Source organism: Drosophila kikkawai, chromosome 3R (genome assembly GCF_030179895.1).
Source record: "Drosophila kikkawai strain 14028-0561.14 chromosome 3R, DkikHiC1v2, whole genome shotgun sequence".
Taxonomy (NCBI): domain Eukaryota; kingdom Metazoa; phylum Arthropoda; class Insecta; order Diptera; family Drosophilidae; genus Drosophila; species Drosophila kikkawai.
In genome coordinates, this window is record NC_091731.1 from 21643288 (window position 1) to 21661939 (window position 18652).

At 45.4% G+C, this 18652-nt stretch overlaps 4 protein-coding genes across 4 annotated transcripts; 1 reads left to right on the top strand and 3 right to left on the bottom strand.

Annotated features, from left to right (window-relative positions):
- Window positions 1-9: 9 nt before the first annotated feature.
- On the bottom strand, window positions 10-2336 carry Ude (Uracil-DNA degrading factor). The gene is made up of 3 exons (XM_017165253.2): window positions 2101-2336; window positions 1864-2044; window positions 10-1167 (listed from the first exon to the last, which is right to left on the bottom strand). Exons 1-3 carry the CDS (start codon window positions 2240-2242, stop codon window positions 531-533), a joined length of 960 nt encoding a protein of 319 aa, XP_017020742.1. The 5' UTR covers window positions 2243-2336; the 3' UTR covers window positions 10-530.
- Window positions 2337-2838: 502 nt separating this feature from the next.
- On the bottom strand, window positions 2839-8123 carry polybromo (protein). Its single transcript, XM_017165075.3, has 3 exons — window positions 7071-8123; window positions 3960-7004; window positions 2839-3898 (listed from the first exon to the last, which is right to left on the bottom strand). Exons 1-3 carry the CDS (start codon window positions 8023-8025, stop codon window positions 2919-2921), a joined length of 4980 nt encoding a protein of 1659 aa, XP_017020564.1. The 5' UTR covers window positions 8026-8123; the 3' UTR covers window positions 2839-2918.
- A 457-nt stretch (window positions 8124-8580) lies between these two features.
- On the bottom strand, window positions 8581-18589 carry lili (LMBR1-like protein). Its single transcript, XM_017165171.3, has 8 exons — window positions 18188-18589; window positions 12337-12461; window positions 12045-12184; window positions 11753-11983; window positions 11508-11576; window positions 9866-10371; window positions 9580-9811; window positions 8581-9514 (listed from the first exon to the last, which is right to left on the bottom strand). The coding sequence occupies exons 1-8, from the start codon at window positions 18257-18259 to the stop codon at window positions 9306-9308; spliced, it is 1584 nt and encodes a 527-aa protein (XP_017020660.1). The 5' UTR covers window positions 18260-18589; the 3' UTR covers window positions 8581-9305.
- On the top strand, window positions 10516-11513 carry LOC108073504 (tetratricopeptide repeat protein 12). The gene is made up of 3 exons (XM_017165172.3): window positions 10516-10995; window positions 11050-11172; window positions 11237-11513. Exons 1-3 carry the CDS (start codon window positions 10598-10600, stop codon window positions 11451-11453), a joined length of 738 nt encoding a protein of 245 aa, XP_017020661.1. The 5' UTR covers window positions 10516-10597; the 3' UTR covers window positions 11454-11513.
- Window positions 18590-18652: the final 63 nt, after the last annotated feature.

The window sequence follows — 18652 nt, forward strand, 5'->3', positions numbered from 1 at the left end:
AGGTTTCGCCACGATGAGCTGCGTGAGGAGCCTAAATATTTATTGATTCCAAAGGTCGTCGCCGCTGGGCTCATCAAAGCGAAATATATACATACACGAATGGTACTGTAAGATATTACATATATATAGCACGCCTACATAACATATATAAATCTGTGTATATATACAACTTAAAAAGGGGGTTGTCCGCGAAATTGCTAAGGGATTTGAAATCAATGCAAAAAGGTGTTCAAAAATAATCAAGATTTGATTTTGTCACAATTTTTCACATACTTTCAGGCACCTTTCAAGGTGATTTCAACTCCCTAGAAATTTCCCTGGCCATCCCTGATAGAGGAGAACATTAACAGGGTGTCTCCCACTAATCGTAGTCTGCGTTGAGGTTGAGTTACTTAAAAAATAAACTATTAAGCCCCGCTTCCGTTTTCAAAACCAATTGAAAAACCTTTAGAGAGTTTAGATTGGTTTCGGAAACGAGAACAGGGTCATATGAAACGTTTCTGTTCGTTAAACTGGCAGCTGTGTGTGTTTCACTCCTCCTTCTTCTTCTTCTTCTTGGGCTTGTCATCCTGGTCGGAGTCCTGGCTGCTGCTGTTGCTCGAGTCATTGGCACTGCTGCTGCTGCTCTCCTGCTTTCGCTTCTCGGGCGTCTTCTTGGCCAGCTTCTCGACGTACTGCTTTAACTTGTCCGGCTGTGGGCTGTAGGCCCAGTGGATGAGCTGCAGATGCAGATCAGTGGGTGCCCCGGTCTCCGCATCGAAAAGCTTGGCCTCCTCGCTCTTGATCTGCTCCAGCAGCTTGGCCAGCTGACGATTGCGGACAATGTCCCAGCTGGTGCTCTCGTTCTCCTTGGGGAACATGGTGCGCAGGTGCTTATAGTTGCCCTTGGCCTTTGAGCCGCCATAGGCTTCAAGGAACTCCTTAACCAGTGAATCGTCCTTGGGCTCTGGCAGCTTTGTAATGACTGTCACGGGCAAGTAGGCGCGATTGTCCTTGATTCGGTTTTCCGCCTCAAACTTCTCTAGGAAATCCTCCAGCAACTGAACGGCCTCCTTGATGGCATTGATCTTGTCCTCATTCTTGGTGCCGGACAGGACTCGTTTGGAGCTGCCAATTAGACCCTTAATGGCCAGCCTCTGGTAGTCCGGATCGCGTTCTGCCAAGATGCTGCAAATGCGACACGATGCATATATGTATATAAATATTTTGGATACATGCCGGCTGAGGAATGTGCGGATGATATAAACAAGTATGTAAATATTAGGGTGGACCACTGAGTGATGAATATGTAATGATAACTTAAGAAAACTATTCGGGAAATATGGATAGAATCTAAAACGAACCCGAGATATTTTAATATTTTAATTGTATTACTCAAATCTAATCATTTTCTTTGAATAGAAGAAAATAGAAAAAATCGTAAATTGAATTGAATTGAATTGAATAAATGTCTTTAGCTAAAGATATATCAAGCTATTTTTTGTGGTTTACTTTTAAATATTTTTGCTAATTCCCAAACATTAAGACATTATTAAGTTAAAGAGTGCTTAATGTTTAAGAAGATCGTTTAAGGTATTTAGCATCTCTTTATAGTTAATATCAATACATGACGTAGTCCACCAAAGGTGATTAAATTTTAGGCATTATAATAAACCGATCCACCCTAGTATACTTCCATATACACTCGTTCACAAACAGAACATTCAAAGAGCACGACGCTCGCTCTATCAACTAATGAGACTTCCGAGTTCGGCATTCTAAAACTGTTCCATGACATCATTTGACGCCGTCGCTGGCCGCCTGGTCTGAAGGTCTCCCTCCGGCCCATTAGCATGCCCGCTAGGATGACCTGGTCTCGCTTACCTCAGCGTCGCCTCCGCAGCCGCCTTGTCTTTGAAGCCCAAACCGGGCACCGTCTCCACCTTGTCCTCGCTGTCGGTCTTGGCATTCTTATTGGAAGCTCCGCCGCCGTTTTCCTCCAGCCATTTTTCAAAGACACCAATGGCCTCGTTGATGTTCTTCAGCTTCTCCTCCGCCTTGGTCACTACAAAGGAATATTCAGGATAATATATATCTAAGATCTTGGCCAGAATTCCTTACTCGATAGCACCCTCTTGGCCCTGCCCAGCAGGCCGCGAACTGTAAGCTTGCGATATTGCATGTCATGGCTCTCCAGCAGCTTCAGCGTCTCCAGCGCCTTCTCCATATCCTTGAAACCGAACTTGGACTCGCCCTCCGACATGATGGTTCCTTTGGTTGATTTAATACTTGGTTATCTTCCACTAATAGATAATAAGCGTCCGCTGTGTGCGAGCGCCAGACTACGACTGAATTTCGGTAGTCGGATTCGCGGTCTCAATGGCGGACCAGAGTCGCCTTCGCTAGAGGGAACTCAGAAAAGAGCACCGCTGAGCGGCACTGAGCACCACTGAGCAGGCCCAATTAGATAAGCAACACAAAATAACTGGGTGACGACGACGACTCTATGGGGGGGAACCGGTTTGTTGTCGTAGCTGCAGAGCAAAACAAAACCGACGAAAAATAATTTTGAATCCGAAACCGACCTAGCGTTGCCATGCCGTCATCGCGAGCGTGATAACAAACAACATATTGGGACACAGGGGCGGATGAGCGATATTCAAGGGTGAGAAATGATTTCAGATTTAATCAAAAAAGTTTTTTACGTATGTAAACTCATGGAAAAGTTAAGTTTAACATTTTTTAGATAAAAAAGATTCACTAAAAATCGATTTATTGCCACTTCTACTTTATCTAATATCGATACACCTTCAATATGTTCCACCTTTCCTCCTCCCAATCCCATATATTCAGGACTCACAATGTTTTTAGTTTGGTTTTTGTTTATATTTTAACATCGAACTCTGAACGCTTTGGGCTTATAAGAGGATTACGATTGGCTAGTTGCAGCTGCGGCGTATTTGCAGCACATCGTCAAGCATGAAGTTGCGTAGGTGGCACAGGGCCTGCACCACATTCTCCTGGTCGCGTAGATTAGGTCCCAGCCAGTGCTCGGGCAGCGGCGCCTTGGCTACCACTTGCGCCGGCGTGACATGGGTCATGGCCCGGCGCCAGTTGTTCTGACAGGTGGCCACATTGAGGTGGCTGCCCGTCTGCAGGCTCTCGATGTACTTGATGTACGCCTCCGAGTGGATGACGCGAGTGGTGCGCGGTGGCACGGTGACGAACAGGGGCTCTGGGGGCGGTCCCAAAACGATTGTCTGTTGCTGCGGATGCTGGTGCATGAGCTGCTGCTGTTGCTGATGATGGTGTTGCTGCTGGTGCTGGAGATGCATGGATGCCTCGTGGTTGTTCGGTCCACGAGGAGATTGCGAGTTGCTAGAGGGAATGGGCACTGTGGTGGCCAGTGTGGCATTTTTGTGCCGGCGTGAAACAAAGTTCTTGCTGCGCTCGCCGGCAGACAACTGCTTGCCGCACTTGCTCAGGTGCACCTCGCGCACATGCTTGACGAGCCGCAGGACATTGGGGAAGGCCTGGGTGGACTTTTTGATCCTTGGACAATTGCGCCACAGGCACACGTACTCCATCTCCACGCCTGCCTGCGGATGACGCTGTATATGCCCACTGGCATCCGACATGCAGTGCTCGGTGCAATCCCCTAGCTCCTCGAACTGATAGTCACACTTGTCCCACTGACACTCAAAGATCAGACCCTGTCCATCCTGCGAGACCTGAGGGGAGGGACTGGCGCTGTTCTGGGCATCGTCCAGCTCGCGGCGCATGGCCGCCGTCTCCTCGTTCTGCCTGCTGGCGCGATCCTCCCAGCTCTGCTTGGCGCTGGAGGGGAGATTCTTCCATTCGGTGCCCACCATCCGAGATATGTCTCCAAAGGTGGCGTCCGGATTGCTCTGGCAAATGCCTGAAATAAAGGGATTTCAATAAGGATATACCTTGGGGGTTTTTAGATTACAAATAATTACTTTTTCGGACTTCACTCGAGTAGAGTATGTAGCCGGTGAGGCATTTCTTGGCCGACTTGGCCGCCTTGATCTTGGAGGTTAGTGGCGTTGAGTTCACCGAAGGAGCCGGCGAGGACATGGCCGCAATGTCCGAGCTCAGCGATGGCGTGTCCCCGTCCATGGAGTCCTCCAGCATGCCCAGCTCATTAATCTCGTTCTTCACATCCTTGGCTGGTTTAATGGGCGTCTTGAAATAGAAGATCTCATCTTCGGTGACGGCAGGACTGTGCTGGAACTTGCGCATGTTGCCGGCCACTAGCTTGCGCAGAGCCTTCTTCAGCTCATCGTAGACAGACTCGCAGATGTAGACATCACTCTCGGATATCTCAGTGGGCCGGGAGTTGATAAATTCAGCATACTCGAGGACGGCACAGCGCCCTACGATGCCCACCACAGGACTGACCTCCTCTACTGTGCTCAAAAGCAGTTCCTGACGGAAGAACTGCTTGCCCAGGCCGGGCGTGGTCTCGCTGGGAGGTAATAGCCAGGGGCCCTTGAAGTAGGACTTGCCATTCTGCTCCCATATCTGCTGCACCTGGGCCACCGACTGCTTACCGGTTTGGGTGGCCACGTACACAAAGTCGCCCGTTTTGATGGCTCCACTGCAGACGGTGTTGTACTGCTGATAGTAGACGCTGCTGTCCTCGGCATTCGGCGGCGGATCGCACGAGACATTGGGCTTCTCCTTCTCCACCAGCGTTTCCTGCAGTTTGAGCTCCTCCAGCTCGCCCTTGTGCTTCTCCAGGCGCTCCTTGAACACGGACATCACGCGCTTCAGCTCTAGAGGCTGCTCGCGCGGCACAAATTTAATGGAGCTGCCCTCGCGCATCGGCGGCCAACTCTTGAGCTTCTTGAAGCAGCGAGCCTGGATGTTGTAGCGCGACTCGCAGACAAACACATCCTTCTCGGGCAACCTCTCCGGACGCATCTTGATATAGTCCTTGATGTTCATCACATAGCACATGCCCAGGACCTTGTCCATGGAGATAGTCTGCGAGATGCTGCTCTTGAAGACCTCCTTTTCGAGGAACTTGCGGGTGGTCACGTGGTAGGTCTCGTGCGGCCTTACAAAGATCGAGGCCTGCATTAGCTTCTCGTTGGTGGGCGATGTCCAGAGGCGCTCTATGCTGGCTATGGAGGGGATCTTGTTCTCCGGCATCTGCACGTAGACGTAGTCACCGGGGGAGTAAACCTGCTGGTTGATTGTCATGCTTTCGCCCTTGGCCCCGTTGAACTCATCCTTCTCCTTGTCCTGCTCCTGATCCTGCTCCTCCTGCTGGGCCTTTTGCTGGCGACTTACCTCCACATCCGCCAGCAGGCGTTCCAGAGTGAAGCTGAGAGCCGGAGAGCTGAGGGTATCCTTGCAAATCTCGTCTCTTTTGCGGATAAAATAAGTTTGCAGCTCAATGGAGTCCTGGAAAATGTCTGAATCTGTGCGGGATAGTTTTCTTGCTCTCTCCAGGCAAGCAAATATATCCTCCTGATAGATATCCAGTCGCTTATAGGCACCCTTGTCCAGCCTACGCTTGATCAGATCCAGGGAGATGCCACGCACTTTGTGCCCCTCACCCAGTTCATCGTACTCGGGCAGCTCGGCTAGGGAATCGGAGTAGCAGCGTCCCTCCTCATCCTGGTGATTGTACAAGGTGGTGAACAGGGTCAGGAATAGCTCTTGAACAGCCAGAGGAACATCGGGTAGCGAGTCTCTTTCAATGCGCAGCTGCTGTTTTAGCTGCAGCGTCAACTGCTGCAAAACCAGCGCATCCTTGTAGATTTGCGAATCGGGCTCGTTGTACTTGCAGGCATTCTCCAGCATTAGCAGGAAGTCGGCCGCCAACTCATCCAGACTCTCGTAAGCTCCTTGCTTTAGCTTCTGGGCAATGCGTTCCATGTCTATGGGCTCCTTGATGATGTCGTAGTAATCCGGGTACTCGTTCTTTGAAGGCAGCTTTGTGAAGATCAGCGACAGCTGCCTTTTGCCCTTGGGTTCCTGGTACTCCCTTACTGTTTCGTAGAACTGCCACAGTCGATCCGAGATTACAGCTATCTTTGGCTTCCTGCCCACCTTACTGTACTTTTGCAGGGGCTTCTTCACCTCCACCAAGCCAGGGAACTCTTTCAGCTTCTCGTTTAGAGCCCTCTCCAGGGTATTGGCATCCTCATAGATGTTGGAACCCTCCTCATTGTACTGCCGGCAGTTTGAGAACATGAGCCGGTAGTCAGACACCACATCCTCCACGGTGGCATAGCGATCTGTGCGTATGTTGTGCTCAATGGTGTTCATGTCAATGGGATTCTGAATAATGTCATAGTAATCCGGGTACACCTTCCGTGGCGGCTTCTCCATAAACATCTCAATGGGCCGACGATTGCCCACCGAGTAGTCCACCAGATATTTTTGTATGCTCAGGATCTTCTTCTTGATCGCCGCATTGATGGCAATGCGATTGGATTTGGGGGAATTCGAGTTATTCGGCGTGTGAGAGGCATTCGAGTTGGAGTTGGAGTTGACGCGCGGTCTCCCCGGCTTGCGACGTTCCGGCTGCGTGCTGACCGCAAATACCTCAGAGTCCACATCGTCCGCCTCATCCTCCTCCAAGTCACTGGTCTCCTCTAGGGATTCCTCTACCAGTTTGGCATTCATCAGCCGCAGCATCTTGAGGGCATCCTTGTGGGTGCGGTGGCTGGCAGGGAACGCCTTCTTGGCGTTGTCCAGCATGAGATACAGATCGGCGGTGAGATCACTGATGTTGGCATAGTCGCCCTTCTTCAACTTGGTGTGGATCTGGCTCATGGATATGGGTCGCTTGATGAGTTCAAAGTACTCGGGATGGAAGCGACGCACTGGCAGCTTCCAGAGGGAGTTGCCGAGAGGAGGGCCAGTCACACCCGGATGCTCAGAGGTGCCTGGTGCGTTGTACAGATGATCGAAGAGTGCCCACATGGGACCTTCACCCTTTTTGCTCGTCTCCTCGTCGTCCGTACTGTCTACTTCTTCTTTAAGAGCTGAAAAAACGGAAAGAGGAGATAGTTTCAAGTATGTTAAGGGACCATCCAAGATGGGATCCTTACCTGCTATAGCCGCACTGGACAGACTCTTGACCCTCTTGGCCAGCTTGCCCTTGCCCGTCTCCATCTCGATACGCCTCTGCGTAAAGATGCGTTTCAGGGCCTTGGCATCCTTGTAGATCTGCGACCCGGGCTCATTGAACAAACATGCGTTCTTGGTCATCTGCAGCAGATCCCGTTCCATCTCCAACAGCGACGAGTAGGCGTTCATCTGTATCTTGGTGGCAATCAGGCGCAGGTCAATGGGATGCTCAATCACATCATAGTAGTCGGGGTAAATCTTCTTCGAGGGCAGCAGCTGGAACATGCGATGCATAGCCCTGTCGTTCACCGGATCGGTGGCGGTCATAATGGTGGCAAAGAGCTCCTCGTACTGATTGTACTCGTCATCCGTCGCCGTAGTGTCGTTGCCAGGCTCCATGCTGCTGGTCATGCGACGCACCTGCCGCGACATGCGCCTGGCGCGCGGCTCCTCCTCCGCCAGGCCATTGGCCTCCAGAATACGCTGCCTTTGCGTCTGGATGTGCTGCCACAGAGAGACGGCGTCCTGGTACTCGCAGCTGTCCGGCTTGTAGAAGGCCTTGGCATTGCCAATGAGCAGCTCCAGGTCCGCCATCAGGTCATCCAAATCGTCGTAAGAGTCCGTCTTTAGCTTCTGCTGTACCTTGAGCAGATCTATGGGATTCACCACCACGTCATAGTAGGAGGGCTCCTGGCGGCGCTTGGGCGCCCGGATAAACGTGTCGCACAGCATGGAGCCATCCTCCTTCTTAATATTCCGAATCGAGTCGTACAACTGCTGGCACAGCTCCGAGGGATCCAAGCGGCGCTTTTTTCGCGCCGATTGTGTAGTCGTCTGCTGCACCGGCGACTGTTCCGGCGTCGAGTCGTCCAGCTGCAGCGGATCCTCGTCCTGGCGGCTGGATATGCTGCTCGCCCGGCGCTTCCGGCTCAACATCGTGCAATTGCTTTGTTTAGGCCAATTAAGAACGTAAAAAGTTGACAATTAGACGCCACCGCACAAAAAATTAGAGCTGCAAAAACATGGATTTCAAGCGATACTATCGGTGTTTTAGAAAATGGCGATATATCGATTTTAATTCATATCACGGGCGTTGCCAGACTTTGGAATACGGGAACTGAAAATATCGATGGTGCCATCGATATCATTGTGACAGTGGGCAAAGTACATATAATTTTGAGTGATTAAATTTTTTTTATTAAATTTTTAACAGGGTAATAATCAAAGGTTTTGTTTTAAATGATTACTCATTAATTTTAAATTATTAAGAATTTTTGAATTTTATTTTTAAGAATTTTTATTAAATTAAATCACAGCAATGTCATAGGAAACTCCCCCTAGTGCCGCTTGACAGCACTTCACCTCGGCGGAGACAATCAAGCCAATAGGAACAGCGAAGTAAGCCTGAAATGAAAGTTAAAAAATAATCCCCTTTTTAAAACATAACTTCCAACTCAAAAAGCGCAATCAAAAAGCCATGAGACATGCCGATTAAATTAGTAAAATGTTTCGTTTATTATTAATATTTATCACATACGTTGTAGACGCTTGTAAGTGTGTGATTGGGTGAATATTGGTTACAGAGCCGAGTATGCGGTAATATGAAATGAAGGCGCCTCCTCAGTCTGAGCGCACTGCTTAAGGAACATTGTTAGAGTCTTAAATAAATAAAATAACTCACAGATACACGGATGTATATATAAATAGCGAAAGACACATGTACGAAATGGAATAAAACACTTGACTCTGTGACCGACAAGATGATTCGAAATACACGCGATAATATGTCCTACATCTACACTGCGAACGCTTGGACTGCGGCTACTACAAGTTGCACTATTAAATTCTCAATTTTCGTTTTAGTTCGTTTGCGAGATTGATCTGTGAATACATATCCTGGTAAAGTACAACGGTTAAGCCCAACAGCAAGGAACGCACAATTTAAATATCAAATATCAGTATCAGTTCTGCACAACTACACGTGATCATATAACATATGTAAAGGTATATTATATAGTTCCAGCTGCCTCGCCTACTCCTACTCAACAGTTCATTTCGTTTGCCTTGCGACTAGCGGTGGTATTGCGACTGCGCTTACGACTAAGATTACTATAATTAGCATAGAAACTAATTAGGCTCTTCAGCGGCGACTCGACAAGGCGCCTCATGAGGTGACGGGCGTACGGAGACGCATTGTCGTGTCGCTTGCGCCAATATCAGTTGATGAAGCTCATGTAGTTAGTAAAGAGCAAATAGTTCTCCACTAACCGCGCTCGCAGCTCCCGGCGCACCGTTGCCGTGAACTTGTTGGCCAGGCACAGAGCCGTGGTGGTGCCAAAGACGAGATTGTAGAGCAGCACAATCTGGAAGTTGCCCAGCCACTCGATGGCCCCAAAGTCGCCCAGCAGGTCAAAGTTGGTGATGCCTTAAAGAAACATATAGTTAATAATTAATTTATTTATCCTTCAATAAAAATAGGTAATGACTTACCTATAATCCTGCTGAGCAGTGGCAGCGCCGAGGACAGAACCAGCATGAAGCCACAGTTAAGCATCAGTTGGGGAAGCGACGTTTGGCGCCGCTTGGGGCGGACGTTTCGCATAAAGGGCATGCTGTAAAAGCCCACCACGGAGGTGGCGCCCAGGTAGAAGATGAGACACACCTCGAGGCCGGCACCAAAAGGTCCCAGCTTCGACAGCGATGAAATGCCCAGCGTGAATTGCTATTAATTAAGTAAATTTAAATTAAAGAAGTTAAATAAGCAAGCATAACATACCCTCGTGCTCAGCGGCAGCGCTTTAATGCCTATGAGTAGCTCTAGCGTATTTTGCACCACAAGCAGAATGGTAACGCCCGTGCAGAATAGCAGCAGCAGCATGGCCAGCGGGTAAACAAAGGTTCGCTGAAAGGTGCTCGACTTTCGCAACTTATCCAACTCCTTCCGCTCGGAGTCCAGTTCTCTCAGTCTTTCGTTGAGCAGGTGCTGCTGCTCGCCCGCATCGCTGACCATAGCCTTGCGCTGGTAGAGATGGGCCAGCGACTGCTGCAACAGTGGCTGATGGGCAAAGGAGCGCGTTAGCCCGTTGCCCAAGCGACCACCATTGGCCGTAGCATCTGAGATGCTCACATTTTGCAGCTCAATGTGAGCCAGCTTCCTTTTAACGCTAGCCTCCTCCATGTAGAAGGCGCTGAACTCCTCGTTGACGTCGCGTAGCAGCATGGGTCGCACCAGGACATTGTTAACAACGCCAAACAGACGCACAAAGCCATAGGGGGTGCAAACTGTAAGTAAAAGAAAAAAGATTGTCATGGTTACTAAACTGGGAAACCTTTGTTATTTATTTAGTTATATATTTTTTCCTTTAAAAATGCTTTTCTCTTTGTGTCATTACCAAGTTGGTCTCTATTCCAGCAAACCTACGATTCATTCCCCTTTCTGCTCTGTACAATTAAAACCTTTTTGACATTCAAAAAACTTCTATATATATTAAAAAAAAAAACCCATTAAATGGCGGCCGAGGAAGATCAAAGCATTGCCAAACTGAAGGCCACTATGGCCAACTGCAATTTGGACACCAAAAACGCTGATGATTTTGCTGAATTCGAGGCCACTCTCGCCAAGATCGATGATATATTGAATAATGGTGCAAGCCACGATGATGAGCCAGAGGCAGATGATGGGAAGGTAAAGGAAAAGATCGACTTTGACACTATTGATGTGGACAAGGTGCGGGTCAAGGTGCGCGAGAATCGCACTGTGATTAATAGGAAAAGCATTCAGGAGGACCAAGACAAGCAGGCCAAGACAATGGACCAGCAGACATTCATGGAGCAGGTGGAGCGGGATGCCAATGAGCGTGCAGAGGCGCGGGCCAAGAACGAATACGATGCTGAGCTACAGAGAAGGTGAGATGGGGAGTCCCTTATGCTTAAAAAATAATAATATATATATTTTTTTAGCCAGGGAAATGAAGCCTTTCGCAACCAGAAATACGAGAAAGCCATTTTGCACTATGGCAAGGCCATTGAAAAGATCAAGGACAGTGCCATTACCTACAATAATCGCGCCTTGTGCTATATCAAGTAAGTTGTTAAACGAAATAACAATTAACTGCGGTTTAAAATAAAAATTAACATACTCCTTCAGGCTTCGCAACTACAAACGCGCTCTGCAGGACTGCCAGCATATCCTGGAGAAGCTACATGAGACTAATTTGCGCGCCTGGCTCTACCGTGCCACTGTCTACAAGCGCTTAAATGACACCGAAAACTTCGAGGAGAGCGTGGCCAAGGCCCGCGAGCATAATCCCAAACAGCTGGCCTACATCGACAAATACATCAAGCAGATGGAAGCCGAAGAGTAATTCAATCAATCTCTCTCCAATTAATTTAATCTATTATTTGTTAGTAATACTCACTCAGCATAAGCATCACGCCCAGAAACGAGACACACGAATAAAGAAACGGCAGGTGAACACTGCCCAAATCTGTGAAGCGTGAAGAAACGGAAATTAGCAATGCATTTAGTCGGCGACTGGAACCGTTCCCATTACTGGGGATGGGTTGGGCTGGGATGGGCATATCACGGTCACGGAAAAGTGCATCACAATTGGCATTGGGATTGATCTCTTCCGTTCCGTTCTTCCATTGGCCCAATACTCACTTAGAAACCAAAAGAATTGAAACTTTTCAATGCCAAAGACTGCGCTTAAAACGGCAGTAAGTACCAGGACAATAACGGCCATCAGCATGAATACTGTAAAGGTCTCGTAGACGCGCGGCAGGATGCCCTTCCTGTGGCCCACAAATCCCGTGGATTCGGAGAACAGATATACAAACGGTAGGAAGATGAACAGAGACAGATTGGAGAACAGAAAGACATGATTCCAAAGACCTGCAAATAGACAAATCAATATAAGTTAAGTTACTAAAGATACCCTCTGTTTACCACTCACCCTGTATGAGGGAGCTGTTGAGCCACTTCACGTAGTAGCTGTTTGGGTAGAGTAGCAGCACCTCATTGCTGGCTATCGACACGGGCAGCAGCATGGCGGCACCTTCGGCCACAGCCAGGGTAAAGGTGCAGAGCCAAAAGCTGGTGGGGGAAAAAAAAAACAGAGGAAAAACAATTCATTAGTGACATGAACGAATGCGAATGCGAAACCGCATGCAACTCAAATGAGTTGGCAATTAGTGGGGCAGGCAGGTTGTTGACTCTGCTTTTGACCACCTGGATAGATGCCTTACCTTATGCGATAGACCAGCACCTCGTCCTCGTCGTTTGAATAGAGATCATCACGATCGCGCCGCCGAAAACGTGAGACAACGACATACGAGCTAAAGTACAGCAAGATGACTAGTAGCAGGAATATCTAAAAAATAAAAGATAGAACAACTTAACTAAGAAATAATATTTAATTTAAAAGAGTGGTTTTTTCTAGAAGTTATTTTCGAGTGAGCACCTGCACTTCAAACTTTATTCCCAATAATATTCAAGTCTATTAACACCTGACTTTTAGACACTATATCATCTATTTTGATCAAATTACACCCCCCTTTACTTATAGCTGCCTTAAGCTAATGACGTTGAAGCATAAGTAAATATAGAAGTCGACGTATTTCTTTTGTTCTCTTAATTTATTTATTCATGTTTTTTTTTATTCCCAAGATGTTTGTCTTTGCACCTGCAAGACATTTTATTTTATTTATTTTTTTTTTTTCGTTTCATAACACATTTCCCCACACATTTACTTATTTATAAACAAAAGTTCTAAAGTAAACACAGACACCCACGCAATTCTTTCGTGTTTTCTTGTTTTTAATACATATTAAATGTTGTCATTTGGTTTTCCGCCCCAAAAACATTTGCTAGCGAGTAAATATACGTCTGGGGGAAATCTATATTCATGTACACAAGTGAATAGATTAATTGTAGATTCCGAATAGATCTTTATAAATTTGTGTGAATCAGTAAGACGATGTCAAAGTCTGAGGTTGAAGGATTTCAAGTGCTTCCAAGGTCTTATCTGTGAATATATGTATGTTGGCACAATGAGTTGAAATTTTGGTACTTGAACTAAATAAGTATTCAATTTCCGGTTGAATGACGTTTAGAATTGGTTGGTAGGAAAGCGTTCTTAGCCTAGTCAGAATACAAATTAGGTCTGGGTTACAAGCCCCATATCAACCATAAACAAACCAGCAATTGATGATTAATTATGACCGCCAATTAATCCATTTATGTAGTTACGTTTTCGGCTACGTGCAAAGGTCAGAAAGCAAGCTTATCAGTGGCCGACAACAGAAGTGGCCACATTTGATAACAACTAGACCGATTACGGTCGTATAAAACCCCATGAATGTCAGCACTTCAAACATTATGTGATTATCCCCGACTTTTCTTTTGGTTAAATATTGTCTGAAATCCGAATCTAAAGCTGGCATCAGCGATTTTCCAAACCACAGAGTCGGCGGGCATAATTTGTTTATGTTTTTATGGCCACGAAATAGATGCCAATCCTTTGCTTTTGGCACACGTCATATTTGCGCTATTGTGGGCTCTGATGAGAAGCGAAAACAAAACAAAATATGGTAGATGGTCGCCAGTCAAATGCCTAGGCACGTAAATAAATCATTAACAAAGATACTTTTCATGTTCGCCTCTCTGGCTAGAAAATTTCGACGAGTGAGAGCAAAAAACAATTAATTTATACTCGCATTGTTTAGTGGGTTCTTTGTTTGTTATTCGAGACATTCGCACTGGTATCGGTGAGATACTTACGATGTATTTGTGCCAATGCGTTATACAATAGCGAATTCCAATTAACTTTTGATGGCCCAACGAAAGCTACGTTCTGTCTGATCAATTAAATCAAATTATCTTCAATTATTCGCGTCATTTCTTTTATTTATTGCGACCGAAATCTATCATCCCACTGTATATAGAGTGTGGAGTGGCCTTCTGAAAGCTCCAGATATTCGTACAAATATTTGAACAGTTTTCTTTACCCTCCATAAATGTATTTCAACCAAAAATGTGGTCAAATATTAAAAATTAAATAAAGAGACGCAAATCGCTTGCTATCAACAGTTTGCGTTGTTTATTTATAGAACCCAAGTGTAGATCATGGAAAAATGTCGATACTGTACGGGTCGAAACTATAAGGCAAGCTATATTTAATGATTGTTCCTAGAAGAATCTTAAAAAAAGAAAGGAAATTCCGGAAGCCTAAATTTACCATGGGGTCATGGCATCGAATCAAAAATGGACTAAAAATGCATTAATTTCAGTTCGGAAAGCTTTTCAATGTTAGTTTTTTCTAGGCTAATAAATCTGCATACTAAATTTTAAATTTTAAGAAATCAAAATTTTTGTCAATTTTTGAGAGTTTTAATGATGTAACCCCTTATCAAATGTCGAAAAAAATTTCAAAAATTGTTTTTCTTCCGAACATGTCTAGAAAGATTTGCCTGTTAATGCTGATCAAGAAAATATATGATTTATGAGGGTCGGAAATGACTTCTTCACTGTGTAGCAAACTTCCAACTAAAATTATAATACCGTCCTATGTGGACACTTACAAAAAAAGTGGTTAAAAAAAGTTTAAGTAACATCCTTTAAATAGTATATGTATATTGCATAGCTAGGAACTTATCAAGTAGGACAAGAAATTAGGAATTATGAACAATCTTTTATTAACTGAAACTACTTTTTGATAAGCATAATTAGAACCTCAACTATTTTTCATTTACGAAACGCACTGTTTTCCTAGGCGTGACCTGTTAAACGTGGAACACGTAGGCGACATATGCCGAGTGATACGCGCGTCGTTACTACAATTGAAATTCCCGTACATGAGCAGAGGCATTCCCCTGAATGAAACCCAATTGAGCCAGATCTTAAGCTTAGTTTGCAGCTTATCAGCCAGAGCAACGTGCAATAGCCAGTGTCAGCACTGTGAAACAAACCGCGTTTATCACGCTCCAAGAGATTCGTTTTTGGCCAAACGCAACGTTTGCCTAGTCTCCAAATGGGCTGCATTGCGCCGCTGATCGTAGGCGAGCTGCGAGTCAATGACTTGACATGAACTCGAGGGGGAATCGGCAAACACATTAAAATGTGGGCACGCCGCCTTGGGTAAAAATAGCAGCTACGCCCAAACTGCAGCCAGACGCAGGCGACATCTTGGCTAAAAGGAGGCGGAGACGTTTGGAGGTAGTAGGACCAGCGCCGGTTATTGATAGCCAGACGGGTTTTTCGCCTCGTCTCGCTGACAATTTAGCCGGTGAATGGGCTACAAAATATGTATACTCTTTCTATACCCATAAGTTGTAGCTGACAGGGGTATATTGTACATGCTGCAGCCTAACTTATTGATGAAGCCATCGATTTGACCTATAAATACGGAGGGAAAACTGTCAAAGTTGCTTTTGAAAGTCTTCAATAAGTTAGGTTCTTTGTTTTGTGCCTCAGGTTAAAGATTCTTTTTGTTTTAAAATGAAATTTCATTAAAAAGCAGGTCAGCAAACTTAATTAAAAACGCTGATGTATATCTAACTACCCCAAAATATAGGTCCAGACTATGAAAAATGTAAATTTATCTTTAAAACAACTTCCAGAACTTTAGACTTTATAACTCCTTGCCTCAATAAACCTTGTTTTCATGTCCACATGTGTGCTAAGTTCCAGACACTAGTGGTCCCCATTGGCTTAATTACCCTAAGTGAAATGTGTTTTCTAAAGAGGGCGTTGGCAAATGGGCAGACTCTGCTTTCACAGTATCGTATAACATTGCTTGCACTTTATTCTGTTTATGAAACGCATTCCCAGAAGCTGTATATTCTTTGAATATTTACAACAAGTCATCAGAGATTTGCCTTATCAAAGTAAGTAACTACAGTAGCTGCAAAATTACTAAGAAAGAACATAATAATGTTACCCAACTAGTTCCCATTTGAGTCGTTCTCTTTGAAGCCGGAATCTCGCACCGCAGGAATTAGTGCTTTTAATTCGGATTTTGGCTTTAGATTCCTGCATTATTTATGAGCACTTTGGCATGTTTACATTTATTTGAAGCCCCACGTCACGTACGCGCGGAGGCCTGACCTAGACATATACGCCGCCGCGCCACGCCGCCGCCGCCGCCGATTTTTGCCTTATTTGACGCGCCGCCGCCAAATTATGAAAATAACGGCGCGCCGCGGCGCGCCGCTGGTGCGGCATCGGCGCAGCTTCAGCGCGGCCTTCAGTGTCATTGTTCTTTATAAAACTTAAAAAAAAATAAATAACTCATTAAAATGGCCTTTTTGCCTTATTTGACGCGCCGCCGCCGCCGGTTCTTTCTGACTACTACGCCGCCGCCGCCGAGTCATTTTGACCTCTACGCCGCCGCCGATGCCTTTAACCATCGGCGTAAACCTCTAGCCTGACCCACATTCGTTGGGAATTATTTAATTTTCGGCTATGGGCGATGCAACCAGAAGCGCTGACAAAACCGGTTTCCGTTTCCTGGAGCAGCCAGAACCAGCTCAACAATTCTAACAACCCATGGCAGGGTTTATAAATACACAGATATGTGTATTTTTAAAAGAAATACTCATAAGCAAAGCTGCATTCGTATTTAAACATATTCATGTTTATTTAAACTGTTTCAAATGTATTTATCGCCTCGTCTGCCATTGTTTAAACAAAGTCCAACAGCTGGTCACGACGGCAGACACTTTCAAAAACACACATCATCCCAGACGGACGACAGCAAGAAAACCGTGACCACTATAGCCCTGCACTTGAAATCTGGTCGGTCTGCAAGTGTTTGTGGGTATTTTTCGACATTTTCACAAAAGGAAATTAATGCTTTGCGCAATCCAATAAACTCGTGTATATATATGGTATATATTGTTGTTTACATAAATCTCTGGTTTCTGTTATTACACGCCCAAAAAATTTTCTATAAATAGTAGCTCGACTGAAACACTTTCACTTGTTGCTGGTGCCGTTGCCGCACTTGCTTTTGTTTTAAGCGTTTAAATTTCAATTTGTATTGCAAGTTCTGACAATTTTCGGTTCGGTTTTAGGTGTATATAATTACTCTGTTGGTTTAATAAAACCTCCATTATATTGGTATCAATTAAATGGTGTTGTATTTCATCGATTTCTTTGAATTATTGGAGCTTTTTTTTTTCTAAGAATAAATGTACATATACTTTGCCAAGAATCGTAAAGGGTAGTTGACATTGGAATCGATGACCTATCAACGTATTTGCTTTTGTACTTTACTGATTTAAACCGTTTAGTTTGTGTTTAATGCGTAAAAATATTATAAATACATTACTAGAGCTACCAGAAACTTCATTTTGATTAGTCAGGTTATACCCGCCAGCAACAAATAAGCAAATTATATCAACCTTAGGAAATCCGAAATTATTATCGAAAATGCTGTGGTAATTTAACATAAACAAATCAAACTAAAAAAATACATTTAAATATATTCATATATAATTACTCAAATCTTTATGTCTCCTCCTTTTACTAAAATATATTTCTCCCAAATTCTAGTAAATTTAAAATTTAAATAAGACTCTTAATAGCTTCAAAGTGTAATCTCATGCTGGGAGCATCCCATCACTACCCAGTATCTGAAAGTCGAATCTTCGATTATCGCTTAACTTTCTGATTAACAACAGGTGCTTGTGTGTGTGTGTTTCGACGTTTTCGTGTGTGCGTGATAATTTTTGCAGCCCAAATAGAAAGTGCAAGAGAGTGGCCGTCGGCCATCGGCACCTCCCACCGCCAACTTCCTTCCCTCCCCGATAGCCGGCGGACCATAAAACACCAAGAACCGAAAAGTGCTGACCAGTGTAGTCCACGCCTGATAACCGACCATAAACAAATAAATTTATGTGTACACTGAACGGCCAACTGATTTCTGTTTATCAAAAGGCAAAAGTGTGTAATTCAAGGCGTCGCACACACGGACACCCCCCGCCTGTTCTTGTGTACAGTTAGAAGCGGGCGAGAGAGACGCACTGAGCAGCTGCTCCCGATTTTGTTGTTTTGGTTTTCGGGTGGAAGGGGGATGAACGCATATCTGCGACTTACAATGTGCTCGCGTACTGTATTGTGGAACAATTGCAGCTTCAAATCTGTCACCTCCTCCTCCTCCTCGTCCATGCTCACGAAGAACGAGGACACTTTATCGCTGGTTTTCGCCAGTTTTCTTGGTTTTTTAGTTAATGCACGCGCACACTTCAAAATCTGGCATTAACCAGAGGCTTTGCCAGGATATCGGGGAATTCCAATGGGCAGAACGCTGCACAGTGGAAGTCGTGGTCTTCTGGTTCTGAATTAAAATCTTGCTGGCCCACGCGGAGGCGTCACTCGGCCGGATCGCACGCGGTGGAAATTAATTTAGAAGCTATTTTGCTGGATCATTTTGTCCAGATTTGCACTAGTATCCGCTTTTTTTTTTGTTCGTGCGTCCGAAACGTTAAAAGAATTTTATAAACTCAGCGTCAGTGGGACCGTGGCAGGTCAAGGCAAATTTACCAAACTCTACGCGGCGGA

Coding starts and splice junctions, on each gene's coding strand:
- Ude (XM_017165253.2), bottom strand. CDS start 2,242: ATGTCGGAGGGCGAGTCCAAGTTCGGTTTCAAGGATATGGAGAAGGCG. Junction 2,045..2,100: donor GGCCAAGAGGGTGCTATCGA/GTAAGGAATTCT, acceptor ATTCCTTTGTAG/TGACCAAGGCGGAGGAGAAG. Junction 1,168..1,863: donor GCTGCGGAGGCGACGCTGAG/GTAAGCGAGACC, acceptor TCGCATTTGCAG/CATCTTGGCAGAACGCGATC.
- polybromo (XM_017165075.3), bottom strand. CDS start 8,025: ATGTTGAGCCGGAAGCGCCGGGCGAGCAGCATATCCAGCCGCCAGGAC. Junction 7,005..7,070: donor GTCCAGTGCGGCTATAGCAG/GTAAGGATCCCA, acceptor CCGTTTTTTCAG/CTCTTAAAGAAGAAGTAGAC. Junction 3,899..3,959: donor CTCGAGTGAAGTCCGAAAAA/GTAATTATTTGT, acceptor CCTTTATTTCAG/GCATTTGCCAGAGCAATCCG.
- LOC108073504 (XM_017165172.3), top strand. CDS start 10,598: ATGGCGGCCGAGGAAGATCAAAGCATTGCCAAACTGAAGGCCACTATG. Junction 10,996..11,049: donor GATGCTGAGCTACAGAGAAG/GTGAGATGGGGA, acceptor ATATTTTTTTAG/CCAGGGAAATGAAGCCTTTC. Junction 11,173..11,236: donor CGCGCCTTGTGCTATATCAA/GTAAGTTGTTAA, acceptor ATACTCCTTCAG/GCTTCGCAACTACAAACGCG.
- lili (XM_017165171.3), bottom strand. CDS start 18,259: ATGGACGAGGAGGAGGAGGAGGTGACAGATTTGAAGCTGCAATTGTTC. Junction 12,185..12,336: donor GTGCTGGTCTATCGCATAAG/GTAAGGCATCTA, acceptor TTCCCCCACCAG/CTTTTGGCTCTGCACCTTTA. Junction 11,984..12,044: donor CAACAGCTCCCTCATACAGG/GTGAGTGGTAAA, acceptor GTCTATTTGCAG/GTCTTTGGAATCATGTCTTT.